Here is a 21,356-nt window from a genome sequence, read left to right on the forward strand (position 1 = left end):
ATCCAGGTTAAATAGTGTCACACATACTGTCAGAGGTTGGGTCTTGACCATGCTCTCCTTATGTGAGAAAAACAGAGGCATTCCCTCACATTTTTATTGTAAGAAAGTTGTGCATGAAAGATAAAGATAGAGTTTAAGGGCATGGAGTCTAAGTGTCAGATGTGGAAAGGACAGTGTTACATCTCAGATCAGCTGAATTGAACGTACAAACCACTACCATCATGCATGGAAAAATGCCTCAGTAATTTCGAATCCAGCTTATTTTTTTTCTTCCCCTTGAATGGAAACTCCAAACCAAAATTTCCCCAAGCCACAGTCCAGACCTTCTTGGCATATTGATCTAAAATCCCTGGCATTTTTTCCCCATTTCATATCAGTGTAGTCTACTGGAATGATGCAAAAATTACAGAAAACACCTACCCAATCAGATCGAAACAGCTGCCACCATTTCTTGGTTCTCTGATGAAGCTCAGTAATGGCCTGATGAAGCCGTTTGGACTGTTTGGATTAGTGAAGACAGTTTGTGGTCACTGAGCCCAACTGATCATCTGATTTACTATAGTGCTTGTTTTTCCAGGTGTGGCACTCCATGCTTCGGTTCCAGATGCAATTTTGTTTTTTCTTTGTAACTTAAAATTACCATGGGAGTGAGGGGGAGGTACCGCAAGACTTCACTTAAGGAGTATATGACCTTTGATCTCCAGTTGGGAGACATAATAAAGAAAACTATAAATACCACAGGCCAAAATCAGCTACATATCCAGATGTATTTATTGCAGTTTTTGCATTATATATACTATGTCCACATCACTATTCTCGTTGCTGGTCAACATTTTTTTTGGGATACAGACAAAAATAACACTGAGACCTTTAAAAACCCATGAGTGAAACTAGGTCAGCTTCATGTTGACATGGGACACTCCTCACTGACCTCTGTAAATGGTATGAGCCCTGCAGCATCTGACACGAATATCTCTTAACGGCTCTGCTTCTTATTTGTCAGTTCATAACTTCCCTCTCCTTAGTTAATGGATGTGGTAAGAAAAGCGCTAAAAGCTAATTTCTCTTTGTTTTGACAGCTCCATCAGCTCTCAGCTCGGCTTTGGCTGTGAACACTTGTAGTCCTGTCAAGCATTTGGCCCGAGGTTAGATACTGAGAGCTTGAAGATATCCATCTGCACTCACAGGCTGTGTGCGTTGTGGAGTCACTCAAAATGCTTCCAAACTGTAAACATTTTCTACAAATATCATTTCATTCAATTTCAAGCATTAAATTAAATCAGAGCAGGTCATTTTAAACGTTTGTTGAGACTTTTCTCTCAGAAGACCAAAATCAGGGATAGAAATAAGAGATTATTAAGTAATTGTGGACTAATGCCTATAATACGCTTTCATACATCTACATAGGGGAGGGTGCTACGGAAGTTGCAATCTGTAACTACACTGCTAGATGCTGCTAAATCCTACAAACTACATGTGCCTGATAGACTTAAACACTAAAACTTCTGTGTTTGAATAGTTAAAGTTTGAATATTAATTGTTAATCCATTAAGATTTCTGTAGGCTTGGTAAATGTGAGGAAAAAAAATAGATGAGCAATAAGATTTCCACATTGCAGTGAGACGAAAACACACAATAGGCTCATTTGGCAGGGATTCAGATGTTAAGACATGCTTATTTTTCAGTGTTCAATGCGTTAAGGTGCCCCAGCAAATCTGCTGAATAGTTTGTTCCCTCTGCAAATTGATAATGCTTCTTAGCTGATAAGCTAAGTTATTTATATATTATTTATATATTTGAACAATAAGATAATATGGGGAGCTGAGCTGTGTTGCTAAACCCAATTTGATCCCAGCCTATGTATTGTAATAACATTATATTTGAATATGCATGACAAATGTGATTTATGTAGAGCATGTTTTGGCAGAGCAGACTGGATTTTTAGGCAGATTTCTGAAAGCATCCTGCTGTTTCATGGCATTCATATTTCTCCGTGTACATGGTCAAATTTAGCATTTTTATGTTATATAAAATGTTTATCTAATGTAGATTAGAAATAACAAGAGCTTCCTGATGATTCTGGATGTACATTTTACATTTTAGCTCTTAATTCACAGAGTATGCAGGGTTTCAGTGTCAGACATGACCATTAATAAACAGTTCTTTGGGTCAGCTGATCCTCTGATTATGGATGATCTCACTACGAGATGATTAGTTTTGGTGGTGATGTAGACTAATTTTCCAGCCCTCTGTCTGGCCTTTGACCATTCCAAAGGAGTGGGGTTTGACCCTTGGTGTCTTTCCTTTTGACTCTCTTTGATCTATTTTTATTACGTAAGACTTGACCTCTCCCCTGGCACCCCGAACATCCACTTTTATTTAGGCCACAGCCTTACATCAGCGAGAGCTTCAGCTCCAGTTTCCATGTTTACAAATGTCACCTATAGAGCAGTAACATGTTAACAGGAAGCACCAAGCTCAAACATTTTAAATTCATTTAGTCATTTTAAAGGATCAGTGTGTAGGATTTAGTGGCATGATTGCAACACCAATCACATCTGTATTTGAGGACCTGGGACAGAGATCGGGCCTGAAGTGTGTAGGAGAAACTATGTTGGCCACAAACCTTGCGTAAAATGATCTATCTACAGCCAGTGTTTGGTCTGTCCATTCTGGGCCACTGTAGAAACATGGTGGTTCAACATGGCATCCTCCATGGAAGGCTTTTGTACATAAAAACATCTCATTCTAAGGTAATAAAGCTCACCTCATTCTCCAGGGCGAGTTGGTACAGGTTCAGGATCTCCAAAACAAGACATTTATCCAGGTTTATTACTTCAGTATTCCAGATAATTATAAAATATAAAAGTAAAGCCCTGCTGGACCATCTTGCAACCTACTTAAATGATGTCGAGAGCTTAAAATAGACAATTGTTACCAACGAACGCCTGAATTGTAAAACCTGATTTTAGCCTCTCACTTAGTGTCAAAGAGTACATGAATTATCTCCTCAGCTATAAGGCATGAAGAATTGGAAACTCTTAAAGCATTTTTCCATCTGTTTCATAGTGGACACTCGCAGTGCGCTTGCCACCACCCCAGACATGCCTAAAATTGAATACACATTTTTCTGTGAATGTCAAAGAGAATACAAAGGGCCATAAATCATTTTCATCCATACAGTGCTCAATGATTTTACAATATTCCTTTAACCTGTCTCACATTGTCTCTATATCTGTCATGGAAGGATGACCTATTTGAATTTCAGGGCATATACAGTTTACTTGTATATGCATTGTGTGATCTGGTCCTGGCCACTGCTGCTAACACACAGCAGCATCTGCAAATACACACACTGCAACTGCTCCTCACGCAGTTGCTGGCCGAAGTGAAACCAGTTGCTTTTCAATGTGACTTTGCAGCCCACACAAAACGTCATTGGCATGCCCCAAATGTCAGGACGTGTGTGAATAGCCGAATGAATGGAAAACCTAGTTGCAGCAGGCTGAAACTCCTCTAATAGCCAGCTGGGTTCATCAGGTCTGTGCCTCTGATTCCTTTAGCAGGGCCTTTGTGCTGGAATTGGCCCTTTCCTGTTGTTTTTTGCACCATGAGTTATGTAAGGCTGGCTGAGTGAGAAGTTGGACATCCAGTTGTCTGGACACTTGACTGCCTCTCCTTCACCCAGACAGCTACAGTAGAAGACAGGCTTTGAAACCCCAGAAACTCACCCTGTCTGGTTGCTATTCTCATCACCTGCAGGTTGGCCCGTGTCAAACACTGTGCGCCTTTTTATGTTTTGTCTCAGCGTGTTACCGAAAGTGATGAAAGGCCAATCAGATTGGCTAAACTGTGTTAATTTTGGCCTCAAGTTCTCTGTAGAGTTCCCCCTCTTCTCCAAGTCCTGGAAGAGCTTTATGAGGGGAGATCAGTTGTTGTGTGGAGGCCCGGGCTGATTTCAGTAGGCTGCAGTGGAATGAGGAGGGGGTGGGTTATGGTTTTCCAAGGCCAGGGACTGGAACTGGTTCTTGCTTGTGTAAAAAGAGAGTGATTCAGGCACTGCGTTGAATACTTGTAATGTGATGGAATCCAGTCAAAGTCTAAGCGTGCCATGGAGGGTGGGAGGCAGAAGAAGAAGAGTGCATTGTCTTCAGAGAGTCATCCTGTATGGAGAGGGGAGGCTGTGAAGGGAAAGGAAAGAGAAGGGACTGGAAAGAGAATTCCTGCCCGTCATGTTTCATTTCTAAGTGATGAGAGCTGTGTGTTGAACAGAAATTACTGGTTACGGTTGCTTCTTGCTGCTAAGATAAATTCCTAGAAGAAATACACAAAAAATTATTTTCTGATGGAACAAACACAGGGAACTGAAGGCTTACATGTGCTTCGACAGAGACGGAGAGGTGGATTATGGGCTGGATAATTGTGTTTGTTGAACTGATGCTAAATTATTCGCCCACTATCCGAATCCCTTTGTCTTTTTTACTTTTTTTTTTTCTTTTTGTGTTTACAGAGCCCTTTTTCCTTTTCCCAGAGCTCTGTTGCATATTTAGTTCTTTGACGATCATCTTTTCCATTGCAGCAGTTATTTTAAAAGTGGGCAGGGTTTGCAACAGCTCAGGCTGCAGCATGAACATGGTTATTGATTGGCACTGCCAGACCCCCTGTTCAACGGAGTTTTCTTCTTCTCCTCTATTGGTTTCGTCAGTTGCTTGGCTGCTTCTTGTGCTGCAGCATGAGTGTGTTAATAATGCAGCTTTGCTCCTTTGGCTTGGAAATCATCAGTAGGAACAAAACCCAAGGGTGCAACCTAAGTAATAAAACTGACTTGCTCTCCTGTTATGTGGATACTTATAGGTAACTTACAGTTTGTGCATAAACTGAAATTAAATTCTACTCTTTCCATGGAAAGCCATTAACTTATTAAATACCACTCCGGGAAGGAAGCAAGAAAGTTGAAACTAGCGGTCTCATTGCTTAAATATTGTGCTGTCAGTCCTTTTTCTACAGCTTGTGGTCAGATACCACATCCAGTCATATAAATTACTCTGTCTCCTCATGAGTGTACTGTATGTCTGTGTACATGTGTTGCTGTGCAGGGCTGTCTCACTTGATGCTGTACTGGTCCTTCAGAGGACACTCACCTCATATAATGACTTGTGTTAGGCCCAGACTAGTGTATTTCCAGTGTATTGACAAATTGGCCATTGAGATTCAATATAAATCAAAACATGAAGCCAAACCCATGATACTGGTTATCCTCACATCATGGTTTGAGATGAAATGTTTGGTTTACCTTGACAGAGATGTTACCAAGACTCCACTGTTGCCAGTAACAAGTTCAAATCTCTTCATGTTTGTGTTTGTACATGCTCTGGCTGCTGGGAAACCGAGGTGTAATGAAAGCATTGATGATTGTTCTGATTGGTATTCAGTACAGATGCCCAGTGTTGGGCAAGCTACAGTCCTTTGAAACTGTAGGTGGTGAAGCTACAAGTTACCCCTCATTGGAAGCATTCAGCAACACTGCAGTTTTGTAGAAAGCAGCAACTACATTACAAGCTACTCAGAAAAATTAGCATAGAACACTGCAGCTATTTCACAAGAAAGATCTCCTGTAATTTAATAAAATAAATCTTCATTATTTTGTGGTGTAAGTCAGAGGCTTCAGCTCAGTTTGATACACTTACCTGACACATGAATGACACAGAATAATTTTTTATTTAATTCAATATAGTGTTGTTCTAGCATCAGAAACTTGTAGGAGAAAACAATCACAGTACATTTATTAGACTTTGTCTGATCGTAGTCTTGGACAGATATTGATTGAAACAAGACTGTTATCCAAATGAACAATCTCTCTATCTTTGAGTGTAAAAAGGCAGACACTTTTCTGGTAACAAATTGCTTCACATCAAAATCTGTGGTTTCTCTCTTTTTTAACTCTGCCTTTGTGACCATTTAAACTCTGACCAAGTGGCGACTATTGTAATGAAATTCTAAAAATGAATCTCTTGTTATTGGCGACTGCATGTTTTTGTTTCTGTGATGGCCTGTTGAACTTCCCAGCTTTAATTAAATTGATATCTCAAATGTCCCAGCATCTGGTCTGGCAGAAGGATCCAGTGTGTTAATTTTGGAGTGATGCTCCTGTTTGAACCTATTTTGTAAAGTCATGGATCACGGGGGAGTTCTCCCATTGAATAGATGTGTTTCTTTTCTATCAATGGCAGACTGTGTCCTGGACATTTGTTTGTCTGCTTTTATGTACCATAGGTTTCATACTGTGCTGGACGTTCATGTACAAAACTTTCTGTGTATGAACTCTATACTACATGTCATGCTAACTGGGTGTGTGTAGCAATACCACAGTATGTGAGAGTGACACAGGATTACATCATTAAGAGAGCTAAATGTGTCTCTATCTGTGTAAATGTGGGTTGACTGTTGGTGTACAGTTACTGTAATACCCCCTGTCTGAGAGGCATGCAGCTTCACATTGCTTGCATAACCCTTCTTGTTGCACAACCATTGTAATACAGTGTGCCAAACAGCTCTGGGTAAATGAGAAAGTAATCAGTCTAACACTAACAGTTTTCTGGGCTCAATGACCGCTCCAGCTGGCTGATTGCTAGAACAGGTACGGAGATGGATAATGTCTTAGTGCTATGTCTGCACTGAACAGTTCATTTTAAAGTCTAATCCTTATATAATTTAGGATTGTATACAACGCAATTGTTCCAGGTTGAATTAACCAAACTCTGTGATTTGATTTATTGAATTATGTCCCAATCAGACCTTTCAGTCTGACCTATTGGTTTTTTTACTCAAAAATCTAAAAAACGTAATATTTGTATGGTTTTTAATTGGGCATTTCAGAAAACTGAAGCAGCCCAAGCTGACTAAATACTTCTAGTAATCTAGTTCTTGAAGACCCTAAGTGGTATCTCTTTAGCTGCTTCATCCCCTTTGTGTATGCATGTCTTGAAGAGGTTTACATCAGCTATGACATAGTTGTTTAAGGATCACTAGTAGATATTGGGGTTGGAAACCACTGGCACAGAACATCTACAAGACCTAAGAGATCATTTTTGTGCCCATCATGTACTGGCTCATTTCGCAAATGAGCCCAGAAATCTGTTAATATCCTTTGAATAATGTGTTATTTTCTTAACAGTGGAATGATATTGTAAATTCTTGCATGGGAAGACATGTTTTTTGTAACCCACTGTGTGGTACTTTGGCTTAACTTCTCAGCAATTACATTTGTTCTCAGTGACATTTCAGAGGCTTTTACAAAATCTCAGACATTTTTTCTGTGAAAGTTCAAGTTACTCACTGCAACAAAACAAAGAATTGTCTTCTTCACTTAGCTGACATTTACCTCTTCCCTCTGGACAGTCACAATGCAAGATGTTGGCTTTCATTCACCTCCAATTAGGCGCTTAGGCACAAATTTAAAAAATCAAGTGGAAAATCCCCCGTCATATTTATTCTCAGGGGACACAGACCAACCGTAAAAACCTGTCTGTTGTGGCAGATTTGGAGCTTAATTAGTTGGAGAAATCTCATAGTGCGTGACTGTGACCTTTAACACTACTTTCACAATCTTTTCTCAATGATTTGTGTCCACTGTGTCAGTTGAACCTTATGTGGCTTGCTAACTGAGGGCGTTCAGCACAGTGAAGATTAAGGTTATGCAGTGGGGGTGAAGAATGGTGACTGGTGGTGTTTTGTGTGGACACGGGTCAACAATCGGAGGCCGGCTTCCTCATGGGGCTCAGAGTGTTTTGGGCTCATGGTGTGGAAAGCAGCTTTTCCTCCTGCCAGCTCCTGCGGCCTTTCCACAGTCCCTGGGGTGTGTTTTGTGTCGGGCTGCAGGTCAGCGGTGGTGCTGTTTCAGGCCATCAGGTTGTTTTCTTTACCCTCTCTGTCCTGGCCACACTCTCTTACAGGAGGAGCCAGACATGGCAACTCAATGCTTTGTGGCCCTCCTCTCATCTAGAAAATGAGGCGACTGCTATTCATTGTGGTTATATCAGCAGCAGGAGTCTGTCAAACACACACATTTCAACTCTCATCAATATGAGGAGAAATATGCGATTCCTCACTTGTATACCAGCACTTCGTTGCTTGAGGGTCCACATCGTGAGTCAGCTGTAACTCCACAAATTGAGAGTGCTTAAAAAGAAGTTATTAAGCAAACACAGAAGTCGAAAGAGTTAGAAGTAATGGATGAAATGGTAAATAAAAAATAAAAGTGATAGTTAGCTAGAAATAATGTTTCAAATAGTTAGCTAAAAGCAACAGATAAACAGTTCACATAATAAGCTAAAGCAGTTAAAATGAACAGATAAATCGTGAAATAACTGGAAGTGATGTATAAATGGTTGAATCTAGGGATGTGTCAGTGTTAACCATTCATTGATTAACCTCCAAGAATATTTTTGAGCAGTTATCCATGTTTGTCCATGTTAATTAACATAATGTTACACACTCAGCTAACGGCTTTGCTAGCTACCAGTCTGAGGTAAAAAATGAAGCATGCTAAATGAAACTCGGTTTGGGAACATTCCCAATAGAAAGGCAACTAAGTCAAATGTGTTGCTATTAGTGGAAAGAGTTTCATAAAAGTGGTTAAAATGGACCTCTAAAAGTATGGATAAACAGTTCAAATATTTAATTAAAAATGATGGATAAAATAAAATTGATAAATGCTGCAGTTGAAATAAAGCGGTTATTCATCTGCCATGTCAGTGGGTGTACTTCTGGAAAAAAAAGAAGACGCTCGGGCCACGTGTTGTTTTTCTTTTATGTTAGCTTAACAACCGTATAAGTATGGGAGGGTGGGCTTTTCCTTTAACCCTCAACCCAAACCCTAACCCTAAACCAGCAGTAACCCCTTGAAGAAATTTAAACAGGCCAAAATGACTTCATTTTGCAACAATGTTCTCACACCAAATATGTAAAATACAACTCTCTCTCTTTCTTCTCCTTTGTCTCCCTCTCTCTCTAACACACACACACACACACACACACACAGCCTGGCGATCTCTGCGGATTGTGGGGAAAAGGCTTTCATATCATACACATCCCCGTGACAGCTGCTGTATACTGTCACTGATCCAGAAATTTCTTTCACCATTTCAAAAGATCATCATTATCTTAACAGTGATGAAGGATTTAAAACAGCACAACGCTGCACATCCTGAGATCCTGTAGATTAGCTCTTTGCTGCTCTAGGTACTGTAGATGCCTAAAGTGATTTCTTAGAGGAGTTTGGTGTTTGTGTCTGTGTCTGTGTGTGCGTGCGTGCGTGTGTGTGTGTGCGTGTGTTAACTGTTAAAAGGTGTCACAGGCCCTCCTGTTGCTTTACTTTATTGAACTTGTCAGGGTTAAGGGTCATGAGGTCGACAGCTCCTCTAAAAGCGCAGAGGGACAGAGAATTAGAATTGGAGGAGGACAGGAATAATGGCAAGCGGAACCTGAAATGTCTTTAGTACCCTTCGGGTTGACAGAGATTAAGCTTTACCACCAGCCTGCCTGTCTGCTTTGATCCATCTTGTAAAGTTGTTTTCCAACTATCATAATGTGGGGTCAACCTTTCAGCCCCAGTGCTGCTATTTCCCCCCAAATTCTGGCAGTGGCTCATATCCTCCTGGCTTCAGGTAAACACACACAGCAGGCTGCACTTTCTCCCTTCTTTCTCCTCTCTTGCTCACATCAACTGTATGAAGACAAAAGTAGTCCAGCTCCCTACAGGTCCCTCACAGCTGTGCAGACATTTTTTTTAAGACTCTTTAAATGATCAACCCATGGTGAATTTGAAGCAGCATACATTCTCGTGCACAGATGTGCAGATGTATGCAGATGTCATTATATTGCCAGAACAGTTGAGAGGTCTTTAAAATGACAGATGCCAGATGTCTGTGGCCTAGTGACCTTTATGTGACCTGCGGACCTTTGCACAGGGTGAAACGTGTGTCTTTTAAAAGCTTCACAACTATCAACAATCAGTCCCTTTAAATCAGTCATTCTTTCTCTCTCTTCTATCCCTTCTCCTTTTCTTTTCTCTACTTTTTTGTCAAATGTTGGGCTACAACTGCAACTTTAGCAATTCATCTGTTTAATTAATGTTTAATTTTTTTTGTTGGACCGGCGGTCCAAAACCCAAAGATATTCAATGCTAGAGAGCAGAGAAAAGCAGCAAATCCTGATGCTGGAGAAGCTGAAATCAAAGAAAGGATGAGAAAGAGCTGCTCTTTTCCCCCACTCCTTTATGTTTTAGCGTTACAACCACTAGCAGAATTATATGCGAAAGGTCAATATAGATTTAAATTATTTGCAGATCATCTTTTGATGTACTTAACTTGCTTGGAAAATCCATACTGCCTTATTTTATAATATGTATTAGGTTTTAGTTTATAAAATTAATATGGAAATAAAAGCAAATAATGCTAGTAGAAAATATAACAAAAAAACATACAAAATTCAAGACATAACACATGAGATACAGTAATAATGCAAAAAATGTATTGTCATAAATCAGAAACACTGGCAAATCATTTTCAGTCGATTAACTAATTGATTAGTTTACATTATTGTAATCTCAATTTTAATGGCTCTTTAGTCATGGCAAAATGTAAAGCACTGGTGTGAGCATTAAGTGTGACATCATTCTTATTACTCTAAGTACTTTTATTCCAAGAGATTAGGGGTAAAATGTAGATCCAACTGTTCTGGCTGCATAAATAAAGTAAGTAAAAGTTCCGATTTTATGGTGTTTTATACTTTGACACAAAAAAAACAACCCATATTCTTACTGTCAGTATCACAATATATCCCCGTATATAGATTCATACCCTCTGTATTATGATGTGTATCATATTGCCAATACACAGCCCTACAAGAGGTAATACTGCCAGTTTCAAGGGGTAGTTTCATTTGTATGTAGTAAATAGTATAGCCAAAGTTATGCCCTCAGCATACTGTAGTGTCTCTAAATGCCAAAGTAGCTGAAAAGGCGACCAAACACCTGAAAAACCAATGACACGCCCATCGGTTATGCTTTGTGTTTAGTACTAGCTAGTTAGCAAAGGATAGCATGCTAATAAACTAAACCTAGGTGACAAACAAGGTAAACATTGCCTGCTTAATATCAGTGTGTTAGAATTGTTATTGTTAGCATGTTAGCACGCTGATCATTTATTTAGCCCAAAGCACCACAGTGCAAGTATCGCTTCACAGAGACACTAGCCTGGCTGTAGACTTTCTTTTTCTGTCTGCAGTGGTTACTGGTGTTAAGTGGAAACCCATGCTGACAGTGTACTCTACCTCATCCCCGACCTATCAAAGCATTTTTATGTGACACTTTTATATGTTTCTTTTCATCTCACTATATCTTATTCTTACTTTTGACAATGTGTCATACTGTTTTCGTTTGACACTTCCACAGTACAAGCATTGACTTGGGATGGGTTTTACTTTATGAGCAGATTCTTACAAATAGTGATGTTTTTACTGTCACTGGGACATGAAGGAGATGTTGCCCCCTATACTATTACCAGATGGGTGTGTTGGGTAGGAAAGATCTTGCAGCTGGACCCCACGCATAGAGATGATCTCTTTATCCTGGGATTGTCCCAGAGGGAAGGACGTTGGTGCCAGGGAGCAAGGGAAGGATAGAGGGGGGGTTGGTAGAAGGGGGTAATGCTGAGATGAATTAATATTTGGGGAGCCTCAAGGGTCGTTCCAAAGCAAACTCCCTGCAGAGGCCCTGGGCTCTGGGCTCAACATTAAAATCCCAGGTTCCATCAGTATTCAATAAAGTCTTGGTCAGAAATAAGAAAAGAAATAGCAGCTTAACTTCAAACAGTCTCTGAGTTAGAGCTTAAAGCTGTTTTTCCCTCAAATCTTGGATAAGAAGTTTTTAAGTACAAAGTGTTCATGAGTTATTTGAATTCTTGTGTTGCCATTGTTGTTGCCAAGATTATTTTAGTGACATTTTACTTTACTAGAGTTGAGCCTGACATTTAAACTTGGGGAGTGAGAATGAGGAAGACAGTTTACTAGGGTGTCCGTGAAGCCTTTTTGAATATGTAAAAAGCATGGTCTCTTTCTCTTCTCTCTTTCTTCTGCTAACTTTACTTATTTTATTTGTTTTTCTATGTTCCAGGGGGCTGTTCATCACTATTCATGACCGTGGCCATATTTCTACACTGCTCCAGAACTGGCCAGAAAAGGACATCAGGGTAAATTATATCAACTTCATGTTGTTCTAGCACTCCCAACTCACAAAACCCTTGGAAACTAAGTGTTGCTCTGTAAGACTGCACAAATAAAGCAGAAGATAACAATGTATGTGTGCAAAAATGCAAAGTGTAAGAATACCGGAAGTTTTTGGTCGATTGGCCCAGTGGTCAACACAAATTGAGTGATGAGAGATACTCAAATGAGTAAATTATAACCCTATTAAATGTTGTGTGTGTATCCAAAGTCTGATGCAGCTTATTCCTCTGTGCTATAGAGCTCCTCTCCAACAACGCTCAAAAACACAAAACAGAACAACTCTCTTGCACTGGGTGACATGTTCTTTCATTACCAATAACATGGGCACTGTCTCCATGGAGGTGTAAACACATGCATGCAAGCGTCCCTAAAATAACTCTCCCAGTTTCCCAATCATTTAGATTTTTAAAAAGGAAACTATATGTTTGTAACCTACTTACATATGCTCTTAGTAGGAATAAATGGGCTTGTGCTAAAAGCCAGAAGAGACGAGGAGTAGAAGTAAGATACTGAGAGGCTAATGTATTATTGGTTTTGGTCTTTACATGGAATTTTGTGACAAATTTAAAAATATAGAACATGACCAGGCTCGTCATTGAATGTAGATTACCATACAATATTGTTTTTTAATATGTAAGGATGATACAACATCAACAATCAAATGTCAAAGTAAATCAGCAGTAGGATGTAGCAAAAAAGTACAAATAGAAACCAATCCAGTAATAACACATGTTGCTATGGTGTGGAAAAGGCATAGATTATCTCTATGGAGTTACACTCCCAAAAGAGATGCTTTCACAACTTTAGGATAAACTATCTTGAGTGAAAGCAGTCCTCCATACTTAAAAAGAAAAAAAAACAGAAGTTAGTGTTGTATAAAAGCACTAAAGATAGTGTTTAAAACTCCTGCACACTACTTTACCTTTTTGTGAGTTGAAGGTGGTGGACCATAGACCTGAATGCAAGGTTTCTCATGTGAAATTACAAGTGAAACTGTGCCACCTACATTGAGTTAACATTTCATTGTGATAAAAAACACAATGTTTTTATTAATTTTTGAAATAAAAGGCCTGCCATCTTACACCAGGCTGATATTAAAACTAGTGAGTGATCTAAATCCAGTGATCAGTTTGGGATTTCATATTTCAGTATTGGTTGTCTTGACTTGCTGTATTGGCCAATTTCCCAAAAGCCTGAAATATTCCTTTAATCTTCTGTATAGAGCAACTATGTGCAAGTCATAATCTAGTCATATTTAGAATGACGAAACCAGGAGGCATTCCTGGCATGTCAAATATACCTGCAGCCTCAGCCACCTGTTCACAGCTGTCAACAGCAGGGCATTTACCTCACTGCTGACATGCCGCCTCCCGTTGTCAGGGTGGTCTTATCGTAGGACTCACCTAATATGGCCTACTTTTAACATTTCCATTGAGAGAAGGAGCCAAGGTAGTCATCCACTGATAAGCCTTGGCAGCCTTTCTGTCACATATTAACAAGTGGTAGTTGGAAAAAATAGCTGTTAATGGTATTAAGTATGGTCATTATGGATTTTAAACATTGAAATGGGAAAACTAATGATACTCTTTAAACCTGTCAGTTGGTGGGAGGAACAGGGCAGTAAAACCTTTATGCCAGAGTTATCTGCGTCACACCGATGCTGGAAAAAGAAAAACACTCAGAATTAGGAACATTTCAAATTAAACACTTCTGCTGCTGATATTAAGTGTTGCACAATTGATTTGTTTCATGCTGTGGAATCAACCCAGAGGAACGTATTTATTGCTTAATAAGTAAAGTGACTAGTGAGTGGAAAGCCAGGAGGGTGTAGGAGGACCTGGCTTACACTGAGGGGAAAAAACATGTTTCTGGGTAACAGGGTGGACTTGTTTTAGTAAAGAAGGTTTGAGCTCCTGACACATGGAGGCAAAACTGCTGCTTTATTTATTTTCTCATTAAATTAAATGCAAAAATGTGATATAAAATCTAATTTCAGAATATCCTGCATGTAGCAGCATAATACACAGATTTAAATTGAGGAGGTGGTTGATGTTGCTACTGTAGTTCATGGCTGACAGTTGTGTTGATTGACAGGCGGTGTGTGTGACGGACGGTGAGAGGATCCTGGGCCTGGGAGACCTGGGCTGCTATGGCATGGGCATCCCAGTGGGCAAGCTGGCCCTCTACACAGCCTGTGGAGGTATGCCACCACAGCAGTGCCTGCCTGTCATGCTGGATGTGGGCACAGACAATGAGGTAAGAGCTGAGGTCTAACTATAAGTGACTGTTTGTTTGCAGAATAATAAGCAACTTGTTATATTGTGTTATATTGTGTTATAACATCACAGACCAATTATTACAGGTGGGAAGTAACATTTTCTCATTAACTGTACCCCAGTATAATTTTATGCAGCTAGATGTACTTAATGCTTATGTTACAGAATAAATAACACAATATATAAAGTAGGTAAAATTAGCTTCAGTGAACCAGCCACAATATAGCATGCCATCTGGCAATGCTAATGGAAATGCTAACATGCTGATGTTTAGCAGGTACTATAATATATGCAATACCATGTTCACCATCTTAGTTTAGTATGTTAGCAAGCTAACATTTGCCAATTAGCACCAGCAGCAAGTAAGGATTAAATAATGGTATATAGATATAGGTTTGGGCAGAGCCAGGCTAGGTGTTTCACACTGTTTCCTTTCATTATGCTAAGCTAAGCTAACTAACTCCTGGAGTACAAACATAAGAGTGCTATCAATCTTCTTTCCTAACTTTTATCAACAAAGTGAAGAGGCTTATTTCCCAACTTATATTTTTGTAGTATGGTATTGTTATTTACTCAAGGAAAGGGAATTCATTTTGGAAACACTTGCAAGTTATCAGTGAAATACTAAGTATTTTTAGTACAGATGCTTTTCTTTTCTGTTGCTTACCTTCCACATAGAGGCCAGAGATGAAGGTTATTTTCAGAGCTGTGTCTTGCTCAACTCAAGGTGGATTACATTAAATTAGACCAAACTGTAACAATATCTTTGGGGAAATATGGTCATTATAGCCCCACATAGTAATGATCAAGTGTGCTTGGTCTCCCTGCTCACCTCTCAACTCTAATGCCCCAGACCCCTGAAACCCAAAATATTGCTCCAACAAATTAACATGCCATGAGAACATGATGGAGTATGCCAGAAGGGAAATGCTGTTTATCCACCGTAGCCAGGTAGACCTTGCCTCAGAAATCAGCCAAGGAAAAGAAAACAAATCTAGGAAACACCCTCTACATAACAGAGGTAGGCAGCTTCATTGATGGATGCCAGCTGGGAAAGCACCTCTCCTCTCTGCCAGCCTGTGAGTGTAGCAGCCAACAGAGCTACAGTTACCTACCTATGATCCATATTCTCTATGGCAGCATCTCTGAAAGATGATTCAAACTCTGGGCAGGGCAGCACATGAGCCCATAGCCTTAAACAGACCAAGAATAGTCTGTGTGCACTTCTATATATACACAACTTTCAGGCCTTGGCCAAAGGCGTGGCAGCCTCAGATGCCTGTGTGCCCGACAACAGCTGAGCTCAGCCTGTCAGAAGCTGTCCTTCATTTTCCAAGACAGTCCTCTCATGACTCAGTCCCTGGAGTTCAGTTTCAACCCTAGCAAATGTCACAAGTAGATTAAGGATGAGAGATGCTGCGGAGGATAGATGACTTTGCAAATAAAATTAAGCAATAAATGCAAGTAGCAAAAAGAATATGGAAGAGTTGGACAGATACCACTGATTTAGTGCAGGTGATATATTATCAATGCTATAGCATCCTTGAAGGCCTGAGATCCCTCTGTGACAGCACTTACCCAATACACAGTTTATCAAAGTTCTCCAGGTCACAGCAGAAATCCCCTTTCATTATAACAACAGAAACACTGCAGTCTTCCCAGAAAGCCTATAAAAGATATTACATCGCTACATTAGTTCTTTTTGTGCCATTGAAACTGGATTAAGAGAGGAAAATCGTCTCTAATTCTGCCAAGTCCTCCACCTTAGCTCTTTATCTTTATAGGCCTACAGTATGTAGCTCTACCTTTCGACCTCTTCCTCTACTGGCATCTCTATGTGATTTAAGTTTCCACATTGAGTGATTCTGGTTTAGGTTGATAATAGCATCTGCAGATTAGATTCTTGGGTGCACCGCAACAGCTTTAGACATTTATGGCTATCACAACACAACTTTAACAAGATGTCACAAAGTCTTTGATCCATGCTTGCCTCAGTCTGCCTTGTACCTAAGAAGAGAAAACACTTACTTGTGTGTGTATAGGCACGTGTGTGTCAGTGAGCATGGATCATTGACAGTATATATAATGGACAGAGCTTCCAGGTCTTGAAAGTAAGGCCAAGGCGGAAGTGTCTTAAATCCTGCATTATATGTAAAGGCCAGCAGGGGGAGTTCCATTGGCTGCAATAAAAAACAATACCATGCACTCGAATGGAGAAATTACTGACTTTTCACTTGATTTATTTACCCAGTAAACAGTTTCCTAATGAGTTTATGGTCTCAATCGCTAGTTTCATGTCTTCTTCCATACAGCATGATGTTCATTATTATGGTCCAATTTAGAGTAAAACAGACGATAAAGCCGCGTATGCTTTTTGGTGTGGCTACCTTATGATTGACAAGTCATTCTCAGATCAAACTGTCAAACTAGGCAGTGCTAAAATATGAATCAAGATTCTGTTACTACGTTGCCTATTTCACACCTAAAATGTCTTCAGAAACATATTTTAGTGTACTGCTTATCTGTAATACAAGATCATGTGTGATCAGGCAAACCGACATTGTTTTCTTCTACGGACAAGTCAAAACTGTGCAGCCAATGAGCGTAGATCACCTCTGATGTCTCTGACAAGAAGCGACGGTCAAAACGCCAAACTCAAGACATCAAAACGGTATTCCACAAACCAATGGGTGACTTCACGATAGGTTCACACTTGGCATGGATGCAGGGCTCATGGGTGTTGCAGCTGAGGTAGCACTGTTGGGCTTCAACCATAACAACTTCAAATAGTTAGAGATGTCATAGACATAGTTAAGCATACACATATTCACTTTCTTTCCAAGAGTTAAATGAGAAGATTGATACCACTGTCATGCCCGTGTTAAGTGTGTATTCTGGTTCTGTCTAAAGTTCAAAATAACAGTTCCTAACAGCTCTAGAGCTCACAAATGAACACATTGTAAATTGTTTGTTTAACCCATATACAAACATACATGTTAATATGGCAGTTTATGTTTTTTTTTTTTTTTCATAAATGTTTTTTATTCATTTGACATGCAAAAGTAAATGCAATGGGAAATAAGGACTTTTTCCTTTTCCAAAAACAACAACAACTACTAAGCATTTCATTTGTCCTGTAGTGTCTTTAATTTGGCTCTGTAATTAATCATACAGCCCCAAACAGAATCAAATTTTCCAGGTGTCCCCCTCAGATGATGCTTAATTTTCTCCAGGTCTAAGTACAGCATGAGGTCCTTAAGCCACATGGAAGCTTTGGGGGCAAATGGTGACTTCCTAGTTTATGGTTTTAGGAGAAGTTACACGCTCCTGTAATGTGATTTCTTTTTTCAGTATCAAGTTAACTTGGTGCAGGTGCTGAAGGAGTCAGGGAGATAGGTAGTCCCTATTAAAAAAGAAACTAAAATACATACAAAACATTGTTGCAGTTGTTTAAAGGCACCTTTGACAGAGCTGGGCTGAGTAACAGAAGTAATATAATGAGAAGGGTAGACAACTGCCTTTGCTGTACTTTTTGAGTAATGTAATAATTTATTATTATTAATTATTTCTGAAATTGTGATTTATTACACTGGACACAAGACTTACTGTAATACTAATTACTGGAATAAGCTTATTTCCCAAAATGTTCAATTATTAAGGAACTAGTGGTCCATCAGCAGAACAGAAATTACATATATATATATATATATATATATATATATATATATATATATATATATATATATATATATATACATTTATATAGCACAGGGACAAGCGACACACACACACACACACACACACACACACACACACACACACACACATACATACATACACAATATTGCTGCTTATGCAACTTATGCAAAAGAAATGGCTATAAAAGAGATTTTACTGTAGTCTCCCTGGCTCTGGCCAACTTTTCCATTTTTCTATTATTCTGAAGAGATGACAGGCTAAATGAGTTGTAATTGGATAAATGGTCAGTCTGTGTGTGTAGTTCTTCTGGACTGGCTTTATATGGGAGGCAGGCTAACCTGCTGCCCCTCGGTACCCCGCCTCACTCTGCAGCCCGTACTGTGAAGGCATGATGGGAGCAGATGGAGGTGGGAGGCTATGAGGTAGTGGTAGCTCTAGCTAATTATTAAAATGACTGCTATTATGGGATTATATTTGTCCTTGAGTGGATATGGGGGTAGACAGAGGAGAGGCAAGCAGGCAGACATCCAAACAATGAAGCAGGCAGACCCCCTGACCAAGGCATACTTTGTTTTGTTTTTTCTGTTATCAACATTTTGGGAAACACACACATTTGCATTCTTGCCAAGAACCAGATGAGAAAACTGATAGAACTGTCATGTCTGTAAGGTAAATATGTCAATGTGCCAAATGTTGGTTACCTAGCCTTGCAAAAGACTGGAAGCAGAGGGAAACTGCTAGCCTGACTCTATCCAAAGGTAACAAATATTATAAAAATGATTTGGTATTTGTTTAATCTGTACAAAAAGTGTAAAAATGGCACGTTGTGCATTTCTCCCTGTTTGCAGTAAGCTAACCAGCTACCGGCTATACTGTAGCTTCATTTTTAGCATACAGATATGATAGTGGTATCAATCTCATCTAATTTTAATCAAGAAGGTGAATTAGCATATTTTCCAAAATGAACTATTCCTTTAATCTTTTATCAGATCATGAGAAGGTTAGGGGCGTCAGTAAAATGTCTGTTATTTTTTCAGTACAGGAATGTGGTAGCTGTGTAATCTCGTGTGAGACCCAGCATTAAACTCTCACTACCTGGACAGCTCTTATCTTTTGCTCACATACAGTGCACACATGCAGACATCTGCAGGGAGAGAGGCACACACACACACACACACACACACACACACACACACACACACACACATAGAGAGAGCTTGAAGAAAAACAACCAGTTTTTTTCTGCATCGTCCTGTCATCTCCTTGGACAGTATCTGTGTGTGTATTCCTGGGCCTGATGTCACCTGGAATAACCTCAACACACACACCGAAATGAGAGTCGGTGATGTCATCCTGGACAATATGCTGTTTGTGCGTTTGTACTGGGTGGGCTTTCACACGTCCAATGCCGGGTGTCCTTTACCTCACACTGGTCCTGGCTTTTCGAAATCTCTGCCCTTGTTCCACATCTTTGGCAAAATTCATTGTTCATAGATGCTGCAGTCACACCTTTAACACTGAAAGTCCCAAAAGTCCAGCACAACACAGTCAAATACAACTTCACTATTAGTCCAGCAGTCATCAGCTTGGAAACTGTTGCAACAGTGAAAATGGAGCTTCTGTGTCTCTAGCAATCATGAACTGTAAAGCCATACACAGGGACTAATCCCTTCTGAGAGAAAAGGGTCTGTACAACACAAAGGACAGCTTAGCCAATCAACAGTGGATAATCTGGGACAGAAAGACGACTCATGTCAACAGTTCAGCACAGTGTCAACGAGGTCAGCCCAAGTGAAACTCACTCAGGACTATCACTTATAATACAGCTCACATTATCACTCAACAGAAGGCCCATTTGCTGTAAGTGAAACTCCACTGCAGAGGTGAACAACTCTTAAAGCTATTTTTATCTTTCTCCTTGCATGCTCTTGCATCATCTTGTGAAATTACCACCAAAAGCTCCCTCTGATATCAACCCACTTCTCCGTGGGATCACATGAAAATGTTTTGCTTGTTTTGGTTACAGTCAAACTTGGCCACCTCTAGCATAATACTGCCCATTAAAAGCTTGCCAGGAAATGAGTTGTCAACTTCAAATAAATATTGCCTCAAATAAACCTCTTTAGCTGTTCTTGGACATCGCAACCCTTGACCCTGCCATGGAAAGGTGGCCGCTGCCATCTCCAAGCCGCGCTCATCTTAGTGGCACCCTCTAATTATCCCTCTCCAGAAAGGTCGCCTGTCCCAATGAGGCATGACAACGCTCCAGCTCAGTACCTCACCCTTTGGGATCAAAATTCCCTGGTAGTCAAAGTTTACAGAGTGTAGAACATTTAGATTATGAGTATAACTTCCAAAATCTGTCTAGGTGGCGATCTACAGCTCTTTGTGTGTTGAAACCCGGCCATGTTATGTCAGACAGGTGCAGCATGTCAAAGATTAGATGAAATATGTACCAATAGCAAAGTCTGTTACCAATCTATCACTGCTAGGTAGCGTTTACTTCCATCTAATTCATCTCAGTCTCACTCTCTTTCATTCTCTGTGTCTGTCTCTCTGTCTTACACACACATGGCTTCCCATCAACCTCTGCTCTTAATTTCCTCACCTCCCTGCTGTATCCCTCTCATTCTTCAAAATGCTAAGGTGCAAAGGTTCACTGCTGCTGCTGCTGCTCTTTCATCTCTGTCACACTGTTAGTTTGCCTTTGAAGGACTGTTTAGTTGATGTGAACAATGCCCCAGCCTTGTGTCCTATGGCCCCTCTAGTCACATACATGCATCATTCCAATTGATCCACCTCGAGGACTTTATTGAATTTCCATCTGTTCTTCCTTCTATTCTCACTTGGAGATGGTAGTGTTGGTCTGTTTGTCTGTTGGTCCACCACTTTGGTCCAGACAGAAATATCTCAACACTTGGATGGATTGCCGTGAAATTTTATACAGACATTCATGGTCCCAAGACGATGAATCCAATTTACTCTGACTTATCCTCCAGCTAAACTACAAGGCTGACATTGTTCTGGCATCTCTCAACAACTATTTGATAGATTACCATGAAATTTAGTATAGACATTCATGTCCTCCTCAAGGTG

At 40.0% G+C, this 21,356-nt stretch overlaps 1 protein-coding gene across 3 annotated transcripts in view; it reads left to right on the forward strand.

Moving 5' to 3' along the window:
• me1 (malic enzyme 1, NADP(+)-dependent, cytosolic) overlaps window positions 1-21,356 on the forward strand; it is an 80,136-nt gene that overhangs the window by 42,159 nt on the left and 16,621 nt on the right. For all 3 annotated transcript variants that reach the window (XM_051406698.1, XM_051406699.1, XM_051406700.1), the window contains exons 4-5: window positions 12,173-12,248; window positions 14,380-14,541. In XM_051406698.1, coding sequence (XP_051262658.1) covers window positions 12,173-12,248; window positions 14,380-14,541 — 238 coding nt within the window. The remainder of the gene's footprint in view (window positions 1-12,172; window positions 12,249-14,379; window positions 14,542-21,356) is intronic.

The sequence above is a fragment of the Dicentrarchus labrax genome, unplaced genomic scaffold, assembly GCF_905237075.1.
Source record: "Dicentrarchus labrax unplaced genomic scaffold, dlabrax2021, whole genome shotgun sequence".
NCBI classification, from domain to species: domain Eukaryota; kingdom Metazoa; phylum Chordata; class Actinopteri; family Moronidae; genus Dicentrarchus; species Dicentrarchus labrax.